Source organism: Onychostoma macrolepis, chromosome 20 (assembly GCF_012432095.1).
Source record: "Onychostoma macrolepis isolate SWU-2019 chromosome 20, ASM1243209v1, whole genome shotgun sequence".
NCBI classification, from domain to species: domain Eukaryota; kingdom Metazoa; phylum Chordata; class Actinopteri; order Cypriniformes; family Cyprinidae; genus Onychostoma; species Onychostoma macrolepis.
The window spans coordinates 28,468,895-28,490,710 of record NC_081174.1 but is presented as its reverse complement, the minus strand read 5'-3'; the positions used below and the strand labels follow the sequence as shown (position 1 = coordinate 28,490,710).

Genomic DNA, 21,816 nt, shown 5'->3' with positions numbered 1-21,816 from the left:
TGAGAATTAAATCCTTTGAGATAATACTCAGAACAAAAGGTTGCAAGTTTATTATAGCAGAACCATATGCAAACATACAAACTACAATGCTATACAAAAATTAAATCAAATAATAACTGCAAAAGTCTGTGTCTCAGCTCAACCTGGACATAATCAGAGGCACGTTGGTTAGAACAAAAATGAAGCTGCACCATTCAGAAATGTTTCTACAGGGAAGTGATGTTATGAATAATGCCAATAAATATGCTACCGTTAAATTCTTTTAAAAAAGAGTTTATGTTGTTGAGAGAGCGCAAACCTCATCTTTACAGGGATTTTACATAGATACCCTTTCTTTAATCACATAAATAAACGGACAAATTATGTACAGGCCAAGTTAGAAAATATCTGCTTTGTAACCCACAAATGATAAAACATAAAATCGAGTATTTGCAAATAATGCACTATTTTAAGTGAGTGAATGTGACATTTTATAAGATCCCAAACATTGAGGTCAGAAAATTATAACAGCGGCAAATTTTTACTTGTGGAACCTCTTGCTGGAGTCTTTGGCGTGGTCAAGGAGCAGCTGGCAGGGAGTGAACTGATTACCATATGCCTCCTCAAAGCGCTTCATTTTCTGGACAAGTTTGTCAGCTCCGTATGAATCAACAAAACGGAATGGGCCTGAAATGTGGGGAAAAAGTGGGCTGTGAAAGTTTACTTTGCAAATCCTTAATTATCCCCAGGCACAATGTGGTGTGCCTCAGGGTTAAGTGCTAGGCCTGCATCAGTTATGATAAATCACTTTAATTACAAGGTGTGTAATGTGTTTGTTACCTCCCAAGCATGGTGGGAAGCCAAGTCCAAACACAGCTCCGATGTCTCCCTGCACGGGGTCGGGCAGGATGCCTTCCTGTAGACACAGTATGGCCTCATTTACGAAACGGGACACGAGTCTGTACTGAATGTCCTCATCGGCAGAGCTAAAGAGACAAATAGGAGAAATATTAAGGGTTTCTTCTGAGGGTTTAAGATGCTTGTAAATCATGAAAATCAACTTACACAGCAGGGGGTGCTGTTAGCTTGAAGCTCTTGAGAATATCTTCAGCTCCCGAGTTCACCTTCTTTTCTTTCGACTTTGCTCCGTACACGTAACAACCCTTTCCAGACTTGCGTCCTGAAGTGCATATATACATATGCAATAACAATCTGACTACTGAATTCAAATATGACAAGAATAGCTCTGCCTTTTTTGTTAAAGTGATGATACAGTTTCTGAAATTTAAGGCATTATTCTCTGAAAAGTCAAATGCACATTTATGTTTGGGTGAACTATCCCTTTAACTTGCCATTGAATGTTCTGTAAGACCGAACTGACATTTTATGAACACAACGCTGTATGTGGTTTAACAGATGCACCTTTGAACCCTTTTTGGATCATCATCTTCAAGACCTCAACATTTCCTCCTCCGAATCGCGTTCCAAAAGCCTTGCCAAGATCCTCTGCAACATGAGCCGCCACGTCAATACCGACCTCGTCAGCAAGTGTCGCCGTGCCGACAGGAAACCCGAATCCTGTTGTCAGGGAATCCAGTTTCTTGGGCCCAACTCCTTCCTTTAGCCAAAGTGATGAGATAGGAAGATTAGAGTTGTCTCATGTAATAAAAATAGTTGTGAACAAGCAGTCCAAGTTTAAATAAATTGTACCTAAATTGTACCTTTTATAAATGTTAAAAACAATTTCTGTATCATATAAATGCTCTTCTTTTGAACTTTCTATTCCTCAAAGAACACTGATGATGATAATAACAAGAAAAATTGATTTAAGCAGCAAATCAGTATATTAGAATGTTTTCTGAAAATTTGTTATGAGACAGAAAAAAAAAGAAAAAAGATTTGGCTCATATAATAAAAACAGTTTTGAACAAACAGTCCAAGTTGTGTGGTTCTTCACAAATACACATTTTAACCATAAACAAGCATTCAATCTTTAATTGGAACAAATAAAGATGGTTTTTCCCTGCATAAGCCATTCAAACATGTAGGAATTTACCTGCAGTACTCGAATGGCCTCGGCTAACATAGGCCCTAGACAACGAGTGGTGTAAAACCCTGGACCATCCTGATGAAATACACATACAATATAATCACTTGCTGTCGCACCGAAAAATCTGAAAATATAAAAGCAGAACGTCTTCGTACCCCCACGACTATGATGACCTTTCCCTGTTTAAGCCCAACAGCCACAGCAGATGCTGTTGTGTCTTTGGAGGTTTTATTGGTGGTGATGATTTCCAGCAGTTGCATTTTATCCACCGGAGAGAAATAGTGCATCCCTATCACCTACATAACACACACGTAGTTCAGCATAAAGACTTTCACAATCAATCACTCCTTCAGTACTGACTAATAACAATCAAACCCATTTAAAACACAGACACAAACACACACACACCTTTTCAGGTCTCTTACTGGCTGCTGCGATGTCTTTGATCGGCAGAGCGGATGTGTTGGTGGCAAAGATACAGTGAGGAGGAATCACCTGCACACAGGACAAGTATGATCAGTAGTGTATATATCGGGAGGGCTGTACTGTATATAACATAACTTGAACTTACGGCCTCAACCTCCTTCATCACTTTATGTTTGATTGACAGGTCTTCAAACACGGCTTCAATGACCATGTCAGCATTCTCAAAGCCACGGTAGTCCAGCTGTCCTGACAGCATCGACATAATCCTATCTCTCTCAAATGTTGTCAGATTCTTCTTTTTTGTTTTGTCATTAAGGCTGAGGAAAAAAACAGTAAAATATATTTATTAGGTTTAACATAAGTTTAAATATTTAAAATATTATATATATATATACATGGATTTCATATACTTAAATGGATTTAGTATATTAAATCTTTTTTTTTATTCAACCTTTTGTCCACGCTGACAATTATTTTAAAGTATAGAAAAATATCCACCATATAACAAATCAATATTTTCCCCCTGGTTGAATTTAAATAAAATAAAAGATTTTACAACAAATAAATTAATTAACTAATTTATAAAAATTATTTATCATTTTTCCATATTGAATTTAAACTGTTAAAAACCAGTAAAAAAAAAAAAAAAAAAAAAAAAAAAAAAGAGTAATAAAATATATTAAAAATTTAATAAAAACAAGTTTTAACTTAAATACTTGAAACTAAAATCAACTTGAAAAAAAAAATTATATTTTTAAAATAAATTAATAGAAAACGGATTTACAAAGAAACCAACATATCTAGCCAAAATATCTACAAAAAATGATTCGCAATAGAATTTCCATGATTTTTCCAGGCCTGGCATTTTGAGGCTTGCCCTGACTGTAGGAATCATAGCAGGAGACCTTCAACAGTTGGACATTTTGATATTTTTATTGATTTGTGTTTGGATTTTATCAGGTGTCTATGCACAGAAAGATCACAGCGCTGACATCTGGTGGCTCTCAGCTCTAATCGTTTCTTTCTAATGCTTCAGAGGGCAGCGCCCTCTGCCGTCTCACACTATGACCTGCAGCTGATGAGACTGCAAAGTGGGTTTGGAAAACAAAACTGCTGCATATTTCTACCATTTTGATGTCTATATGTGCATGTGCTTCACCAACCCTTTGAACACCTGTTGTTGGCCTCTGGCAAGTCCTTCCTCTGTCGTGTCTTTTAAGATGATGGCCACACCCTTGTCTATCGTTACCTGAGCAATACCTGCTCCCATAAGCCCCGCCCCCAGGACAGCCAGCTTTCTAAAAAAAGTCAAAAGCACAATCAGTTGTTACATTCAGGTCCTAATGACATCATATCACTCAGCCCCTCCCACCAGACTTACTTCACTTCTCTCTCCGGCTGCCCAAAGTGGTTCTTTTTGCAGGCCACCTGACCATAAAAAAGGCCAATCAGAGCTCTGGACACTGATGTCATTGCCAGCTTGCCAAAGTTCTAGAAAACAGACGTAGGTCAAACAAACTGATAATGCTGAAATATGCGGTTTTATTTAATTAACAGAAGATTGCATACAAAATGTTTTTCCAGCAAAGATTTTATAATGTTGATCAGTTGATGCCTTGTAGAAATGTGTGTATCAATTATGATACAGTAGGCTTTATAGGGTTAAACATATAGTGAGAGTGATGATACTAACCTCAGATTCAGCCAGGTATCCAGCAGCGTTTCCTTTCTCAATGCCCGTCTGAACACACTAAAAACACAAAAACGTGTGAGTTCATGAGGGTATGAGCATATGCGTGTCCTGTTCGTGTGTGTGTTTACCTCTATAATCTTCAGTGGCGCAGGATAAAGCCCTTTACTTTGTTTCATGACTTTACTGTGGACAGTTTTGTAGATCTGTTTCCTGACCGGCGGCAGACCCATTACGAAATCCTGCACCTCTGGAAAAACAGATTATAAAACATTTAAATCCTTTAATAAACAGACAAGTCAACAGTCTGTCTTATCTTGACACTAATGTGCTTGTCTTACTCTGCATGAGTCCTTTCTTCTTTTCCACTGTGACTTTTTTACCAGCAAGACCTTTAGCAAAATCAACAGCCACTTCCTCCAGATACTCGATGGTCCTCTCTTCTGGACTCTTTAGTCCTGGACCTTATCACACAAAACACAAAAACCTATTAGTTATAGGGGTCCAAATCTGCACCTGTGTAGAATTTTAATCTTTCCTCGAAAGTCCACTTAAAATGCTAGTAAAGGTTTCTTGCATCAAAAACATTTTCGTGATCATTTTTTCTCTTTTTTTATTAACTGGCCTGTTGCTACTGAAACCTTTAAGACTTCTGTAAGTAAATGTTATGATTTCTCTTATTTTCATGACAACATTTTATTTTATTTTATTTTTTTATGTGCATGCTAAATGAGTAGCAATGCCTTTGCCAAGCTGTTTATGCAATTTGGTCTCAATAAATGGTCTGGAGCAGTGCTGTTTTAATTTTGAATTGGCTTTTATTTTTATATTTTTAACTGTAATAATTTTAGTTTTACTAGTAATTTGTGTTTTGTTATTTCTATTAGTTTTTAAAAAATATTACGATTTAGTGTTAATATATTTTATTTAAATTTTAGTTTTATTTATTTTAATACTTTCACTTAAACTTATTTCAGTTTTTTCATCAAATATTTTTAATTTAATTAAAATGTTATAGTAATTTATTTTAATTTAATTTAATTTTGGAAAGGGAGTTTTGCACTATGAACATCAGAGTAGATACTATTTTAAACTTTATAATAATTTTTTTAAAAAGCAGGAAAAATCCGGTTTTCCAAGATAAGCCTCTTTAATCTAGTTACATGATTTGCTTGAGATCGAGGGACTATTTATTATTTATTATAATTGATCAAGTCACCCAGAGGATCCACCAGCTGATGGACGAGCCCCATTTTTTTGGCTTTCTCTGCCTTTATGTTCCTGCCGGTCAGCATCATATCAAACGCAGCGGGAAGGCCAACCTAAGACACACATTATGAAAAATACTGATGAAAAATTCTGTTTAGATTTAGGGAGTGTCTACATATCCCTGACCATCTGAGCCAGTAAACTACTCACCATTTTAGGCAGTCTTTGAGTCCCTCCGGCCCCGGGCAGCAGTCCCAGCATCACCTCTGGGGTCCCCAGAATCGTCTTCTTATTCTTAGTGGCAATACGGTACTGACATGCAATAGCAAACTGAAAGAACAGAAGAAATGAGAACCATGGGGGAATTTAAAGGGTTTACTGTCTCATATAATGCATGTATCATATTGCATTGTTCTGTTTTATTAAATATGGTAACACCTTAGATAGAAATTAAAATTTAAATAGAGAACACCTTAAGACTTCTCCTCTTAATAAACTCTTAATTACTGCTTATTGATAGTAAGTAAGGTAGTTGTTGTTGTAGTAATGTTCAGGTATGCGGTAGAGTTACAGGATCTAAAATATGGTCATGCAGTATAAGGCATTAATATGGGGTGTATTAGTATTAATAAACAACCAGTATGCTAGTAAAAATGCATGCTAATAAGCAACTAGTTAATAGTCAGTATGTGTTCCCTAATCTAAACTGTTACCCTAAATATAACCATAAAGGAAATTGTGAGACAACAGAGAGAAATTATAGTTAATTGTAATACCTTTTTATTATTATTGTTTTTCATCATTTATACACTTTTTATTTTTTTATCACTATTATTTATATATTATTATAATATTTTGAATTAGTTTTTTATTTTTCAACTTTTTCATCTTCAGGTTTAATTTAAAATTTTAGTTTATGTATTAATAATTTTTTTACTTTTAATCATTTTTCTATGTTTTGCACATTTCTATTTAGCTTTATTTTTATTTCAGTTTTAGCTGTAGTAATTTGAGTACTTCAACCTAAACTTATTTCAGCTTTATATGTTTTCCTCTAATATTTTATTATTTATATTTTCCTTTCTTTTATTTAAGCTTTCCTTCAATTTTGGAAAAATGTTTATAGTTGTAGTTAACAGTAACAGCACTGCAGTTCACAGTAGTTGAAAAGACATCTCAGAAGGGATTTAATGATGAATTAAAAACAAATAAGAGAGAAATAATAAAAGTGAATAATTAAAGATAATATGATCACCTCTAGTCCACCGCCAAGGCAGGAGCCGTTAATAGCAGCCACAAAAGGGATGGGAGATTTCTCTATCTGCTCAAACATCTTCTGTCCTGCCTGTAACATTTTTGTCACTTCCTCTGCTGTCTTGCAGGCCTGAAACATACTTAAAGATGGAGATGACGATGAACGCGAGTCTCTATAAATGGTTTGAACAATCTGTGTGTGTGTGTGTGTGAGAGTGTGTGTTACTTGAGATCGGCTCCTGCGATGAAGCTTCCTGGTTTACTGGAGATGAGGACGGCGCTCTTTACCGCCGAATTCCCCCAAATCTCATTGATCACCTCCACCAGCTCTGCCTGCATGTGCCTGCCAAGAGTATTCACCTGCAACACACAAAATTACATATAACATCCATATAATAATATCATTTAAAAGTACAATGTGTTCTTTTTTTTTTGTGAAAAAAGTATTTTATGCTCACCAAGGCCGCATTTGTTTAAAAAAAGTAACAGTAAAAGCAGTAATATTATGAAAATGTATTACAATTTAAAGAACTGCATTCTATTTGAATGTACTTTGAAATGTAATTTATTCCTGTGATGCAAAGCTGAATTTTCAGCATCATTACTTCAGTCTTCAGTGTCACATGATCCTTCAGAAATCATTCTAAAAGGGCTGCAAAACGATTAATCACATTCAAAATAAAAGTTTACATATTATATGTGTGTGTACTGTGTTTATTTATTATGTATATATAAATACACACACATACATGTATATATTAAGGAAAAATATGTTAGATTTACATATAAAATATTTATATATAATATATAAGTATAAATATATATACACATAGAAATATTCTTTTAAAATATATACATATGTGTGTATTTATATATACATAATAAATAAACACAGTACACACACATACAGTATGTAAACATAAAGTTTTATTTTGAATGCAATTAATCGTTTGGCAGCCCTACATTCTAATATGCTGATTTGCCATTCAAGAAACATTTCTTATTATTATCAATGTTGAAAACAATTGTGCTAATTAATATTTTTGTGGAAACCGTGACACATTTTTCAGGATCATGAATAGAAAGTTCAAAAGAACAGCATTTATTTGAAATGTAACTTTTTTTGCAACATTATACATGTCTTCACATGCATCCTTGCTGAATAAAAGTATTTATTTTAAATCAATAAACATTGACATTATTACATCAGAGGAATCAAGGGAAGAACACAACACACCTTTGAGGTCGGATCATTGATTCGTACCACAGCAACATTATCCTTGACCTCATAACTGACATGAGTGCGAGCTGCAGACAGAGAGAGACGAAGAAGTGATTAAAAAGAAAACATTAAACATGTCTCTATTCATCTATTCTAATTTTAATAGTTACCCAGCACAGCAGATGATACGGAAAGACTCCTCTGTCCATGACCTTTGACCCAATACAAAAATAAACACGATCACACACGTCTACAGTTCCATGTGAACCTTTAATGCAAAGTCAAACAGTCCTTCATACACAGAGGTAATTTTCTTTTAACAAAGTAATACTTATGAATATTGTAATTCACAAGCCTGGTTTATGTTTATGATTAAATAAGCGATTTATTAACTCTTAATCTGTATCTTATCTTGCAAAATGCAGCTGTAAATATGAAATAATCCAAGTTAATAATAAACACAACCTGTGTTATGTTAATACCTCTGAATAAGCTCATTTCAGCCCAAACAGACTGTATATTACAGAATAAATGATAACATCGCTATGTTGCACATCACACAGCAGTTTTAAATCTAATATACTTTATCAAATTTTGGATCTCTTTTGAAATGCATGTAACAGGTGACACAGTGACTTTTGGCCCAGAATCCTGTTGTCTGCCCCAGTCGCCCCATTCAACCCCACCTGTCACATTCACATGACCAAACACACACTGCGTGTGAGTACACGTGTCTGCCAGTGTCCAATCAGAGGTCAGCAGGTCACAGGAAGTTAAAATAATACAAGAAATCATAAACTTACAACAAATATTGAACCTAAATACATCAAGATTCATGGAATGATGCATAATATAATATAATCAGTGCTGTCAAATGATTAATCACATCCAAAATAAACGCTTTTGTTTACGTAATATATCTGTGTGTACTGTGTATATTTATTATGTATATATAAACACACACATACAGTACATATTTTGAAAATATTTACATGTATTACATGTATATCATTTATATTATATATAAACATATGTAATATACAAATATAAATTTTTCTTAAATATATACATGCATGTGTGTGTATTTATATATACATAATAAATATACACAGTACACAGATATTATGTAAACAAAACTTTTGCGATTAATCGTTTGACAGCACTAAATATAATATAATATAGTATAACAATGAACATAGCAATTACATTATAAAATTAAAAATAAAATTATAAAAGAAAACATTATATATATATATATATATATACTACAAATTCGAAATGTTCTGTAGAAGAATATGAGAAACAGTAATTATGCTACGTGGTAAATCGTGCTAAGTACCATAGTAACTTTTACTGTTGCTACACACTGATATTTATATTTTTTGTATCATGTTTTGAACCAGCAGACAAAGATCTGTGTATGGTTTACTATGCTATGCTATACTATGCTAACTTGACATTAAACTTAATTGTAAATAAAACAAAAATAAAGCAAATAAGTAGAAATATCTTACACTGTATAAATTAAAAAGTATCACTTTTTATGATTTTACAGTCACTCACAACAGTAATATTTTGGATACTGCAGTTGCCATTGGACCTGTATTACTAGTGATTTTATATTATTAATCATGTATATATAATTATAATTAAACATGGTATAATTTACACTGTTATTATTATACCTGTACTGACTCACCTGAGGCTCACTGAGCTGAACTGTCAAAACTAGGTGAAAGTTCATTCCTGCAGGTCACCTCATTCAACCTCTCCTAATCTTACTCAAAAGCGGATATATACAAGTACAGTATAATTTAATAAAATATATATGTACACCAACTTCATGAAGTTTATAAATAAGTTTGTCACCTGTGATAGTTTTTAAAGCTGTGCAGCCGCTCCGCGTCAACAGCAATCTCGTGCTCGCCATCCTTCTCAAAACTTTACTGTGAACGCGCGCACACACAGACAAGCGCGAGCCGGTGCAGCAGCCATTATGGCAGCCAACTTAGCGCCTTTAAATAAAAGTAAAAAATCTTATCTCACTTAGTGTATGTAACACACTTGTAGATTTATTTATGTATGTATGTGTATATATGTTAACACAAAGTCACTTTTTAATAAATAATGTAAGAATCCGCCGCGGGTATTTTTTTCTTTTTTCGCTCAGGCAGTGATTTGGGTTGCCAGGGACGCGGGGTCCTGCGGATCGTGCACTGCTGTAGTCATTAGACAGAAGCGAGACGTTAAACATCACACTCGCTCTACATTCACAACAATAACAGGTAAAATATGATTTATCCGCTTATATTATAACACACATTGTGTTTATATGATGATTCTTGATGAATGTCTTAAACCGTGTTTTTAGATATGCGGAAGAATGAATCCGTCTGCTCGTTCATGTGCGTTAAAGTGTTTTATTACGTCTCATTACTGTGATTTCACTGTCATGTGTGGTTATATCATGATTAGTGTTCTTTTATAATGATGTCAAGATCGCAAGTTGCTGTTTAATACCTTTGCATATTTGTCCTTGTCCTGTCTAGTGACAGAAGTAGGTAAAGGGTCACACACACACACTAACACACACACACACACTAACACACACACACACACACACACACACACACACACACACACTAACACTAACACTAACCAGATCAGTGTTATGATCTATGTTACTGTATTATCATTACTACATACTTAACATATTAATGTCAAAAATGGATAGCAACATTAAGAGCATTTAAAAACTACTACCTATAAAATGCGAAATATCAAAAGCAAGTGTAATTATTTCAAAGAAAGATAGGGCTTTAATGATACAGCACAGCAGTAGATATGATTTTAAACATGAAGACAATCAGTGTTGCTTGACTGTTTGTTTGTGGTTAGTGCAGCGTGTTTATAGTTAATGTAATGATATACACCTGTGCTTCCAATGCTAGGACACCTTCGTAGTTTGTACATCCACTAAAAATCACCAAAACTGCTGATTCAAATATATTGGGCCTTAAAAATAATGAAGAAATGTGAAGCTAGTGAACAGAAAATAACCTGCAGCATTTGAGTGCAGATGACACTTAGTTTTTTGATATTTTGTTACTTAATGTTTAACACTTTTGAAGGCCACTCATACACTCCAGATCAAATATAAATATATAAATCAGTCCTATATATATTTTAGTATGCAACACTTAAATCACTGTGTGATAACAGTCCATTCAGTATGACAATAAAACATTCTTTTGTTATGCTTAACTAATTTCTTCCAAGATTTATTTTCGCTGATCTTTAATTACCTCATGAATGGAAACTAAAAGTATTATTCCTTTACTTTATTCCTTTGTATTTTCATCCAGATTATGAGCGCACCTGCTTTGTTAGACAGAGAAATGATTGATGGTTTTGAATAATCATTCATACTTTTGGTTCAAGTCTTCCAGATAATCAAAGATGGCATCCATGCTGTTGACTTCACTGAGGAGCAGCCCATTGACATCTGTGCAGGCTGCTCAGTTCGGTAAGGCGTCCTGGGTCTCAGCAGAGCTACAGAATACTTCACATTATACAGATCACTGAACGTTTAACATGTCACCATCACGTATTATAACTGTATGACTAACTGCATTCTCTTTCTCTTTAGCTGCTCGTTCTTTCAGCACATCTGTTCATCTGCAAGCTCAAGGTAATGTGTCTGGTGTAATGCTTACCAGTTATTATCCATTTTGCTATATTCTACAAATCTCTGTTGAGTAATATCTATCATAATAAATAAATACATTGATGTTGATTTAGAGTAAAAAAGGAAAATGCGCATTCCATTTTCCCAATAAAACTGTAAATAATGTTTGTTGATCTTGTCCTTTCTGTTGTGTTTTGTAATCACACAGCAAAGAGCAAGAAGACTCTGGCCAAACCAGGGGTAAAGAACATTGTTCTGGTTGATGGCGTCCGAACTCCTTTCCTCCTGTCTGGCACAACGTAAGTGAGAATGTGTTTGGGATTCTGGGATTCAGATGAGCATGAAGTCAGAGACGTGGCCTGACAAGTTGCACTCATTGCTTATGTGAAATTCACATCAGACTTTGTGAACTGAAATAAAAGCAATTGTTTAAATAACACAATAGTTTGTTGAGTGCAGAAACTTTTTCACTGGAGGAAGCGTTATTATGGATTATGCTGATAGTTTTTTACCTGTTGGTAAATGCCAAACAACAAAACATTTAAGACAACAGGACATTTTTGTATATTAAAGTATATTAAAACTCTATGGCACGCATTATGCTGAAATTATTTACAAATGAAAGTTTTAGGCTGAATTAATTGCAGATTTAAGACAAACTCTAACCAGAAAATTTTAGGAATATAAATGCAGTGCTGCCTTGCGAAAAACTGAAGAAATCTTTCTTTGTGTCTGTGCTCTCTCTGTCTTTGTTATTAGATATGCGGATCTGATGCCCCACGATCTGGCCAGAGCTGCATTACAGTAAGTCACCCCACACACACACGCATAAAGATTCACTCGTTACTGTAATGTTCAGGACTAACTGTCTGTCTGTGTTTTTATCAGAGGTCTGCTGAACAGAACCGGTCTCCCTAAAGATGCTGTTGATTATATTGTGTATGGATCTGTTATTCAGGAAGTGAAGACCAGTAATGTGGCCAGAGAGGTCAGTCTGTCCTCTAGTCTATGATTTCTAAAATAGAATTTGGATGTTGAAGCTATTTTTAGTTTGTCTGATCTGTGTATAATGATTGGCTGCTGAGAAACATGCTGACCAATGAGAGGTCAGGCATCTGCATAGAGATTTCATCTGACCGCAAAGTATTACTGCAGTGACGGTGTTTGTTTGTAAATTGGGTACAGCAGGATGTTGAATTAACCTTTTTCCACACCTGTCTATCAGTTCAATTTAATGCAATGGCTTTTTTTTCTGAATCAGGAACTTATTCACAACATAAATTCAAAATGTAATTAAAAGGTTTAAATATGTAAATATTTCAAAGGAACTTTACTGGGTTTTTTTTGGTAGTAATTATCTCTTTTGTGGCCACAAAAATGATTTTGCTTTGTACTTTATATATTCACATTGGTTCACATCAGACTTGACATTGAAACATTTAAATCACACATTGAAATCAAACTATAAATTATGTGCATTATTTTATATAGATATCCATTTCTGTTTTTGTAAATATATTTTTTTATTTAGTTTTTCCTATGCAATTTTATATTTGTGAAAAAGACATTTATAGTTTTTATAAATATTTTGAATTGGTTCTTATTTTTATATTTTGCAGTTTTCATTTTATTTTTATTTAAAATTTTAGCATTTTTGTTTTTATCTTTTTTTCAAATATGTCTAGTTTTTATTCATATTTTAGTTATGTTAGTACATCAAATTAAAATTAAATGGAAAAAAAAATATGATGCCTTAACTAACTAAAAAAAAATGTTTTATATATTTTTTTTCGTTTTAGTTTAGGTTTATTTTATTTAATGTAACTGAAGTGTTTTGTTGTATGTTTTTTCAGTTAACTATAATAACTCTGGTCCCATCATTAGTGAAAGGACCATTTCTTAGAAGCGTTGCATTTGCTACATGGTTTTTGATTATACAATTATTTATGATGTTAATTTGGAAATAATTATTTTTTTTATGTTTTTTGTAGGCAGCACTTGGTGCTGGATTCTCAGATAAGACTCCCGCTCACACTGTGACTATGGCGTGTATTTCCTCCAACCAAGCAATGACCACAGGTACTGAATACTTGTGATGATGGTGGTTATTAAATACAAAACACACACACACACACATACATACATATACATACATATACATATATATATATATATATATATATATATATATATATGCAAACACAACATTCTATACAACTAATCACTTTCCCTTAGCACATTAACAGAATGTAATTGGATTATACTCTAACATTCTTCAGCAGAAGGCACTAAAACAGAAGGTAGTTAATACACTGAATTATTGATTATTAATTTGTTTTCTAGCTGTTGGTTTAATCGCTGCCGGTCAGTGTGATGCCGTTGTCGCCGGTGGGGTTGAGTTTATGTCCGACGTTCCCATTCGTCACAGCCGCAAGATGAGGAAGACGATGCTGTCACTCAACAAGGCAAAGACCCTCGGGGCTCGGCTCTCTCTGCTGGGCTCCATCCGCCTCGCTCACCTTTCACCTGAGGTACTACACTACCCAAAATACACCCCACTTATTGCCCCCAGCGTACCTCAGTTTGAATTTCTAGGTACATTGCCCAAATCACAGAAACCAATTTATGCATAGTGCATTTATCACTCCAAATGACATATTACTCCGAAAGACGTATTATTAATGTCAAGTGCACACTGCACGATTTCAGCTCGATTTTTCACTCGCCGACAGGTTTTGATAAATCGCCGACAAATGCCCGAAATCGGAGGCAAATCGGTGCTCGTTCACGAGAGTGACAATCGTGCAGTGTGAATTATCAAAGATGCGATCTGAGGGAATCGCAGATGCGTCGCCGGCGCCCGTGAAATATTTGGCATGCTAAATATCTGGAGCTGTCTGCGATTCAAAATCTTGCTGTGTGAATGAGTTCTGACTGAAAAATATGACTCGGTGATGACCTGCAGCCAATGAGAGAGCAAGATGCAGGGCAGCGGGAAGTTCGGGGAGGACTTTTTTTTTTTTTATAATTTTTTTTTTTTTTTTTAACAAGGCCAGCCATTTACAAACAATGTGCCTACATTTTTGCATTAGAATATACAGAACAGGTAGGCTACATGAAGATGAAGAAGGGCTAGGGTTTTTCCTGTAAATAATATTCTTCTATAAAGTACAAGAGATTTATTGCATTTTTTATTTTTCATCACTTTGAGGGCTTTTACAGGCTATAAGAAATAAACTCGTTATAAAATGCACAACATGTTGGTTTCATTTTCAAGTAGGCTACTTAGATTTGTGTATATAACAATTTCCCAGCAGAAGTATGTTTGTTAACAAGTCATCTTTGTTAATTATTGTGTGTTCGAGGAGGACTTATAGACCATGATATCAGCGTGATCTTGCGTTATTACCTTATCACTTCTCGCATGCGTTTGGCTGTAGTTTGCGGACCAGACAGAGTTGTTGACGATTCTTCCTATGGTAAAGTCATGCAGTGTGTAACCTCCTGTCGCCGATCCATCGTGCAGTGTGAACACAGCAGCGACTGAATGCTACCCCAGATAATCGTGCAGTGCGAAAACAACGGTGATCCGATGACTTTGAAAACCGTTCAGTGTGAACTCGGCATAAAGCAATCTTTGTGCAAAAGGACTCACGTCATATCTAGAAACTGAATATTTTAGAGACATTGAGAACACCCTTGTAACTGCTGAGGTATGCAGCAGTATATCAGCATTTTGTTATGCAAATTTAGCATTTCTAAATTGTAAAAAAGAAAAAGATCCTTACACATTTATTAATAAATATTTATATATTATTATTATTATTATTAGGCATTTTACATTATTTTTATATAATAATAATAATAATAATAATAATAGTTATTGTTGTTGTGGTTATCATTACTATATAAATACCATTATTATTTATTCTTTACACGGATAAAATATCTGAAAATATCTAGCAAAAATATCTGAAAATACAGAAAACATCTATAACACCTAATACCTATATAGACAGCTATAAATTAACTAATCAAAAACGCTTACTAAAAATATTAATATATATAAACACATAATATTATTATCAATGTCATTATTATTTATATCATTATATAAATATTATTGTTATTATTTACAAAGGTTATTAGCAAAATAGCTGGATATTATCCGGAAAACATATAGCTATAAATTCAAAAACAATTTTGAGGGAAAAATTGACATACAGTATATGACACAACATCACTGATTGTTTATAATTCTCAACCCATTCTTACTGATGCTGTCACAAGTCAATCACATGTCTGGTCAGACATTATAGCCAGAGCTATTTGTTTAATAAAATGTAATATATCACTAGAACATCTATATTTCAGTGTTTTACTCTATTTAACTACAGTCCATATGGTATTGTTGGTTCCCTTCTTTAAAAGCTATTAAATGTCTCTGTGTGTGTGTGTGTTTAGCTGCCAGCTGTGGCCGAGTTCTCCACAGCCGAGACAATGGGACACTCCGCGGACCGTCTGGCGGCTGCATTCGGTGTGACACGTTTAGAGCAGGATGAATTTGCTCTGCGATCTCACACGCTCGCAAAGAAAGCTCAAGACAGCGGACTGCTCAGTGACGTCATCAGCTTTAAAGTGCCAGGTGAACAATTAACACAATCACATCAGCAAATCCACAGTATTTCAGCCTCTGCCAGAAAGAGGTTTCAACTTTTTTTCTCGCAATTCTCATAATTCAGGTTTTTTTCTGTGAATTGTGTGTTCACATCTTACAATTGGAACTTTTCATCTATTTTTTCATCAAGTTTATATCTCGATTTGTGGGAAAAAGGCAGAATTCTAGGATATAAACTCAGAATTGGGACCTTTTTTCAGAATTCTGAGTTTACATCTCACAATTGCTGTGGAATAAAGAAATATATATAATTGCGACTTAGCATCTCACAGTTCACACAATCTCGCAATTTTGAGTTTATATCTTACAGTTTAGAGTTTTTCTTATTAAAGTTTTAAGTTTATATTTTGAAATTGTGACCAGATATTTTTTCTCAGAATTCTCACTTTTCTGAGTTTATATCTCTCAATTCTGACTTTTATGACTGGAAAAAAGGGCAGAATTTCCTTTTCGCATTTTTGAGATTACATTGCATAATTCTATTCTATTCTCTTTTATCAGAATGGTGACTTTATGTCTCACAATTCTACGTTTAGGCATATAACATATGACTTTTCTGAATGAAACAAGGCAGAATTGTGAGAGATAAACTCAAAATTGTGATGGGGGGAAAGAGAGAGTCGCAATTACCCTGTTTGTTTTTTTTTTATCCTGTGGTGGAAACAGTCTTCCATAGTTTAGATTATTTTATTGATTCAGCTTGCAGGCAAATTATGAAAGTGCAGTAAGCAAATGATTTGAACAAAAATAAGACTTTTATTAACACTTCTGGGGTGCTTTCACACTCAAGACTGTATGGACCAAGCAACAGTATTGCATTCAAATGTTACAAATGAGTAAAAGTCTAATTGTTTTTTGAGCAGTTCAGATTGTTGTTTAAATGTGGTGATGTGATTGTCACAGGGAGGGATATTGTGTCTAAAGACAACGGGATCCGTCCTTCCACCATGGAACAGATGGCCAAACTGAAACCTGCCTTCATCAAGCCTCACGGCACAGTGACGGCCGCAAACTCCTCCTTCCTGGTCAGTTTATTTGAGTTTCTGGTTTATCCAATTTGTTTTTACCAGACTTTTAATTTAAGGAATATCTGTCAGATTTGTCATGAGCTTTGCTCTGTGTGTGTGTGTTTGTTCATTCAGACTGATGGAGCGTCTGCGGTTTTGATCATGTCAGAGGAGAAAGCTCTTGCTATGGGTTACAAGCCTAAAGCGTATCTCAGGTACAAAACAAAAATAATGCCTTACATTAAAAACTACCACCAGCAGCATCTCACTGACAACATCATCTGTGTTTTCCTAAACAATTTAGCTGATCTGTCAAAATTTACCCATGAATGTATTGAATTTAGGCTGCAAAAACGGCTCTGAAAACCAAATCATTTTTTAAAAAACATCAGTGTTTACCACAGAACTGTTGCTGCACATTATATTCGTCAAGGATGAAGTATTTTCACATTTAAAAAAGATGCAACTTGCATTTCAGTAAATGTAGTTGTTTAACAAATTATAGTAAAGTCTTTCCATTTTCCAGCTAATCAAGCTTACAGTTTCCTGAAGCTGTTGGTGTCATGTGTAGTTTATAGTGTCCCATTACAGCAGACAGACATCATTTCTACAGCAAACAGCGGCTCATGCTGCTGATGCTGATGTTGATATTACGTCTGTGTGTTTTTACCTTCAGAGATTTTGTCTACGTGTCTCAAGACCCAAAAGACCAGCTCCTTCTCGGGTGAGTTCCTGCCTCTTTTCTTCTTGTCTTTCTCTTTCAGGCCTGTGAGGTTTTGTGCCGTGGGTTTTGTTTTTGTTGTGGTTTGGTTGTGTTGTGGCGTGTGAGTTTGTGACTCGCATTCATATAGACTGCAGAAAAATGAGACACTGTGGTTTAGATTCCTGTTTGAAACATTTTCTGTCCTCTTTTTATATGCTTCATCTTCTTTAACTCATATAAAGATATACACTGTTCCCTAGTTGTCATTCTTAATACAAAGAATTCAAAACAGGGGTAAAGTTTTTCAAATCTTTTTGAAAGAAGCCTCTTGTGCTCACCACGACTGCATTAATTTAACCAAAAATACAATAAAACAGTAATATTGTGAAAAATGATTACAAAATAAAATAGATGTTTTCTAATGTAATGTAATTAAAATTTAATTTATTCCTTTCAGCATCATTACTCCAGTCTTCAGTGTCACATGATCCTTCAGAAATCAGTCCAACCAGCTGATTTGCTGCTCGAGAAACATTTCTTACATTATTATTATTATTATTATTATTATTATCAATGTTAAAACTGTTTTTGTAGAAACCTTGATCATGTTTTTCAGGATTCCTTGATGAATAGAAAGTTTAAAAATACAGCATTTATTTGAAATATAAATTTTTAATTTAAGCACATCCTTGCTAAATAAAAGTATTAATTTCAGTATTCATTCATGATAAATGCATATAATTTTAAGGTAAACCGTTACATCATAAAACAATTTTACGTAATGCCCTACATATTATTTTAATTATTGTTATTGTTGTTGAAATATGTTTTGCTGTTCTAAATTTATGATTGATTATTATGGTGTCTAAAGGCAGAAACAAAACTAAAATTATACTTTGTCCAAATCAGCTATCAGACATAATAATCTCTCATCATTCAATATCTAATATTAAGTGAGATTTAAATGTGTAAACGTGCATTTTCTCTCTCTCTCTCTTTTATATCTATCTCTCTCATGACACACACTCATGTCTGGGTTGTTTTCTCTCTCAGGCCGACGTATGCCACTCCAAAGGTCCTGGAGAAGAGCGGTCTGACCTTTAATGACATTGATGTGTTTGAGTTCCATGAAGCTTTTGCTGTAAGCATCACCTTCCAGTTTTCCACTGATATGGCGTTAAAAATCCTATGCGGAACACTTACTACATTTAGTAGTGATTGTGTGTGCAAATACTTTAGTTGTCTACCTATTTATTTTTTTACAGGGTCAGATCATGGCAAACCTGAAGGCAATGGAATCTGACTGGTTCGCCCAAACATATATGGGCAGAAAAACGAAGGTGGGTGTGAAATAGTGCTTAATGATCAACCCCAAGGTTGTGTGTTCAAAATTCAGGAGGGCTTGATTCATGACCTATCACCATATTGCCCTTGAGCAAAACACTAAACCTCAGGATACTCCAAGGGGATTTGAGTGGTAATAAATATACTACATGTCCCACTGGGTAAGAAATCATCAACTAAACAAAACATAATTACAAAAACTAGGTTTTAACGAAGAAAATATGAGTTGCCCTTTGTCGTATTTGCTAAATGAAATCCAAAACTTGTTTCTTACTAATTTTGGGGATCTGATTTAAAAAATAGTGCCTGTTTTGCTCAAGCATGTCACAATTCCTCACAAAATATGATGCATTTCGTAGCATTTTTGCTTCCAACAACCATTTGTAAGGTGAAGAAGTCTTGTATTATCCCTTGATCAGCAGAATAACTGCCACAAAGACCATGATTCCTGTCTTTCTTTGAAACAGGTTACAACTATATTTAAAATTTTCAGCCCATTTTCAAGTTTATGAATGATTATGAAAACATTATTTTATGCCTAATCCTGATTTCAAGTATATAATTATGGCCAGTGACAGAAGAATATGCAAACATGACCCTAACTGGGGGAACTGTACGTGATGGAAAGTTTTTATTGGTACTTTTAAAATTAGGCATTAGGCCATTTTTTGAAAAGACCAGAATTTTTTCAAGATGTAAGCCTGTGAAATATTTGGTAGGAAATCTTGTAATGCTGATGATGGTGAAGATAGCTCATGATAATGAAAGCTCATGTACATTACTTTCCTGTTTTCTCAGGTTGGTGCCCCTCCGATGGAGAAGTTTAACTCATGGGGAGGTTCTCTGTCTCTTGGACATCCGTTTGCGGCCACCGGCTGTAGACTGGTGACCACCGTCGCACACAGACTGCAGAAGGAGGGTGGTCAGTACGGCCTGGTGGCAGCGTGTGCCGCTGGAGGACAGGTGTGTGACACTACAGAACCAACAAAACATTTGCTCATGTGGAGTTATCCTTATAACACTCTCTTGTATGTGTGTTGCAGGGTCATGCTATGGTGATCGAAGCTTATCCTCAGTAACCTTCATACTTCCACAGACTGTAACACATCGCACACGCACACACATAGATTCTGTAAATACTAACGTGCCGTAATGCCTTGAAATGCTCATTATCTATTCATTATATGGAGGTTCTTGATTTGAAATGATGCTTGAGATGTGGATGTAAATGTTAACGTAGCTTTACTTGAGAAAGATCAGAAGATGCTCTACAAGGTAAAAATATGGTATTTTTCCATGCTAAATATAGCACTTAAAACAGGCCAGTTAGATTCTGATTTTACAGAAGGGTAAAATTCACATTTGATTTTTAAATCGATAATTCTAGATTTTTTTGTCCTAATTCTAAGCATTCTAATCTCCAGATAATGCTTTTTTTTCATCTATGAAGTTAAGCAACTGGGATTTCTTCTCGCTGGTATTGTTTCATACGGCAACATTAGCTGATCCATTGACAGTTTATGCCGGTAGCTCTTAAGGATTGTATTGAAAGAAGGACTGATTCTGTATTAACCATATAGACAAAGGTTACGCACTTAAACACATGTGTGCCTCAGATTCAAGCAAGTGAACCTCGGGAGAACTCTGTGATCGCTTTCTCCATTTTCTAGCAGTTTGTACAAATAAATATTATTTGAAATCGGCATAAGTTGTATGAAATGCCTTTTGTTATACATTGTTTTTCCTTAGTTTCTTGTAAAAAATGAATGGTATAATTCCACAAAATGGGAGCTTTTTCCATTTTTCAGTTTAAAAATTTTAAACTTTCACATGTATATGTATGTGTAAATATATATATATATATATATATATATATATATATATATATATATATATATATATATATATATATATATATATATATATATATATATATATATATATAATTATTTTATTCTATTTGAGGCACTTTGTTTCTATGAATATAAAATAACAGTAGCCTATTTTTTATTAGTAATGCTATTGTTATATTATATTCTAGAAATAATAACATAGCCCTCAGTCATAAGCAGAATAAAAGGCGCTCTAGCGACGGATTGCCTCGTATTGGCGCAGCGTTACGTCACGCGTAGCGCAAGTTTTGCGCACATTCATAAGCGGCGCGCGCGCTGTTTACCGAGTGTGTAATTGTATTCATAAGCACCCAGAGGATCATCCTACTCCGTCGCGAATCCCTTGGTGTGTAAATAGGAGCGTTTCAACTCCTCAGAAGATGAACTACAAATATCGCCGTTGGACTGAACCGCAACGGTGCCACGATCCCATCTGAACGCCCCCTCACAACCGCGCCGCGCGGCTCCGTTTCATCCCGCCCCCTTCACGACGCAAGTTGTTTTCCCTCAAATTGCTCGTTTGCCATCATTTCACATTCCGTAAAACGTCGGCTTCATTAAAATATTTTTAAACGAATTAATTCCAATATTATTCCAAACAAGCGTCACGCCTCTAGCCTACTTCTATATTTGCGTATTAATGTTGTTATTTGTGCAGAAAAGTTTTTTGGAGC

General features: G+C 34.6%; 2 protein-coding genes across 2 annotated transcripts; one reads left to right on the top strand and one right to left on the bottom strand.

The window, feature by feature from the left end:
* Positions 1-26: 26 nt before the first annotated feature.
* hadhaa (hydroxyacyl-CoA dehydrogenase trifunctional multienzyme complex subunit alpha a) lies at positions 27-9,817 on the bottom strand. The gene is made up of 20 exons (XM_058755624.1): positions 9,700-9,817; positions 8,001-8,042; positions 7,846-7,916; positions 6,835-6,968; positions 6,610-6,748; positions 5,565-5,684; positions 5,365-5,467; positions 4,487-4,609; positions 4,277-4,395; positions 4,149-4,205; positions 3,837-3,946; positions 3,619-3,753; positions 2,601-2,772; positions 2,438-2,524; positions 2,185-2,325; positions 2,036-2,104; positions 1,402-1,597; positions 1,045-1,159; positions 820-965; positions 27-666 (listed from the first exon to the last, which is right to left on the bottom strand). Exons 1-20 carry the CDS (start codon positions 9,758-9,760, stop codon positions 521-523), a joined length of 2,286 nt encoding a protein of 761 aa, XP_058611607.1. The 5' UTR covers positions 9,761-9,817; the 3' UTR covers positions 27-520.
* A 183-nt stretch (positions 9,818-10,000) lies between these two features.
* On the top strand, positions 10,001-20,958 carry hadhb (hydroxyacyl-CoA dehydrogenase trifunctional multienzyme complex subunit beta). Its single transcript, XM_058755625.1, has 16 exons — positions 10,001-10,115; positions 11,272-11,356; positions 11,480-11,521; positions 11,727-11,817; positions 12,278-12,322; positions 12,407-12,506; positions 13,510-13,597; positions 13,862-14,049; positions 15,983-16,163; positions 17,100-17,221; positions 17,339-17,418; positions 17,880-17,927; positions 18,960-19,047; positions 19,172-19,246; positions 20,049-20,213; positions 20,294-20,958. Exons 2-16 carry the CDS (start codon positions 11,290-11,292, stop codon positions 20,327-20,329), a joined length of 1,416 nt encoding a protein of 471 aa, XP_058611608.1. The 5' UTR covers positions 10,001-10,115; positions 11,272-11,289; the 3' UTR covers positions 20,330-20,958.
* The last annotated feature ends 858 nt before the right edge of the window (positions 20,959-21,816 follow it).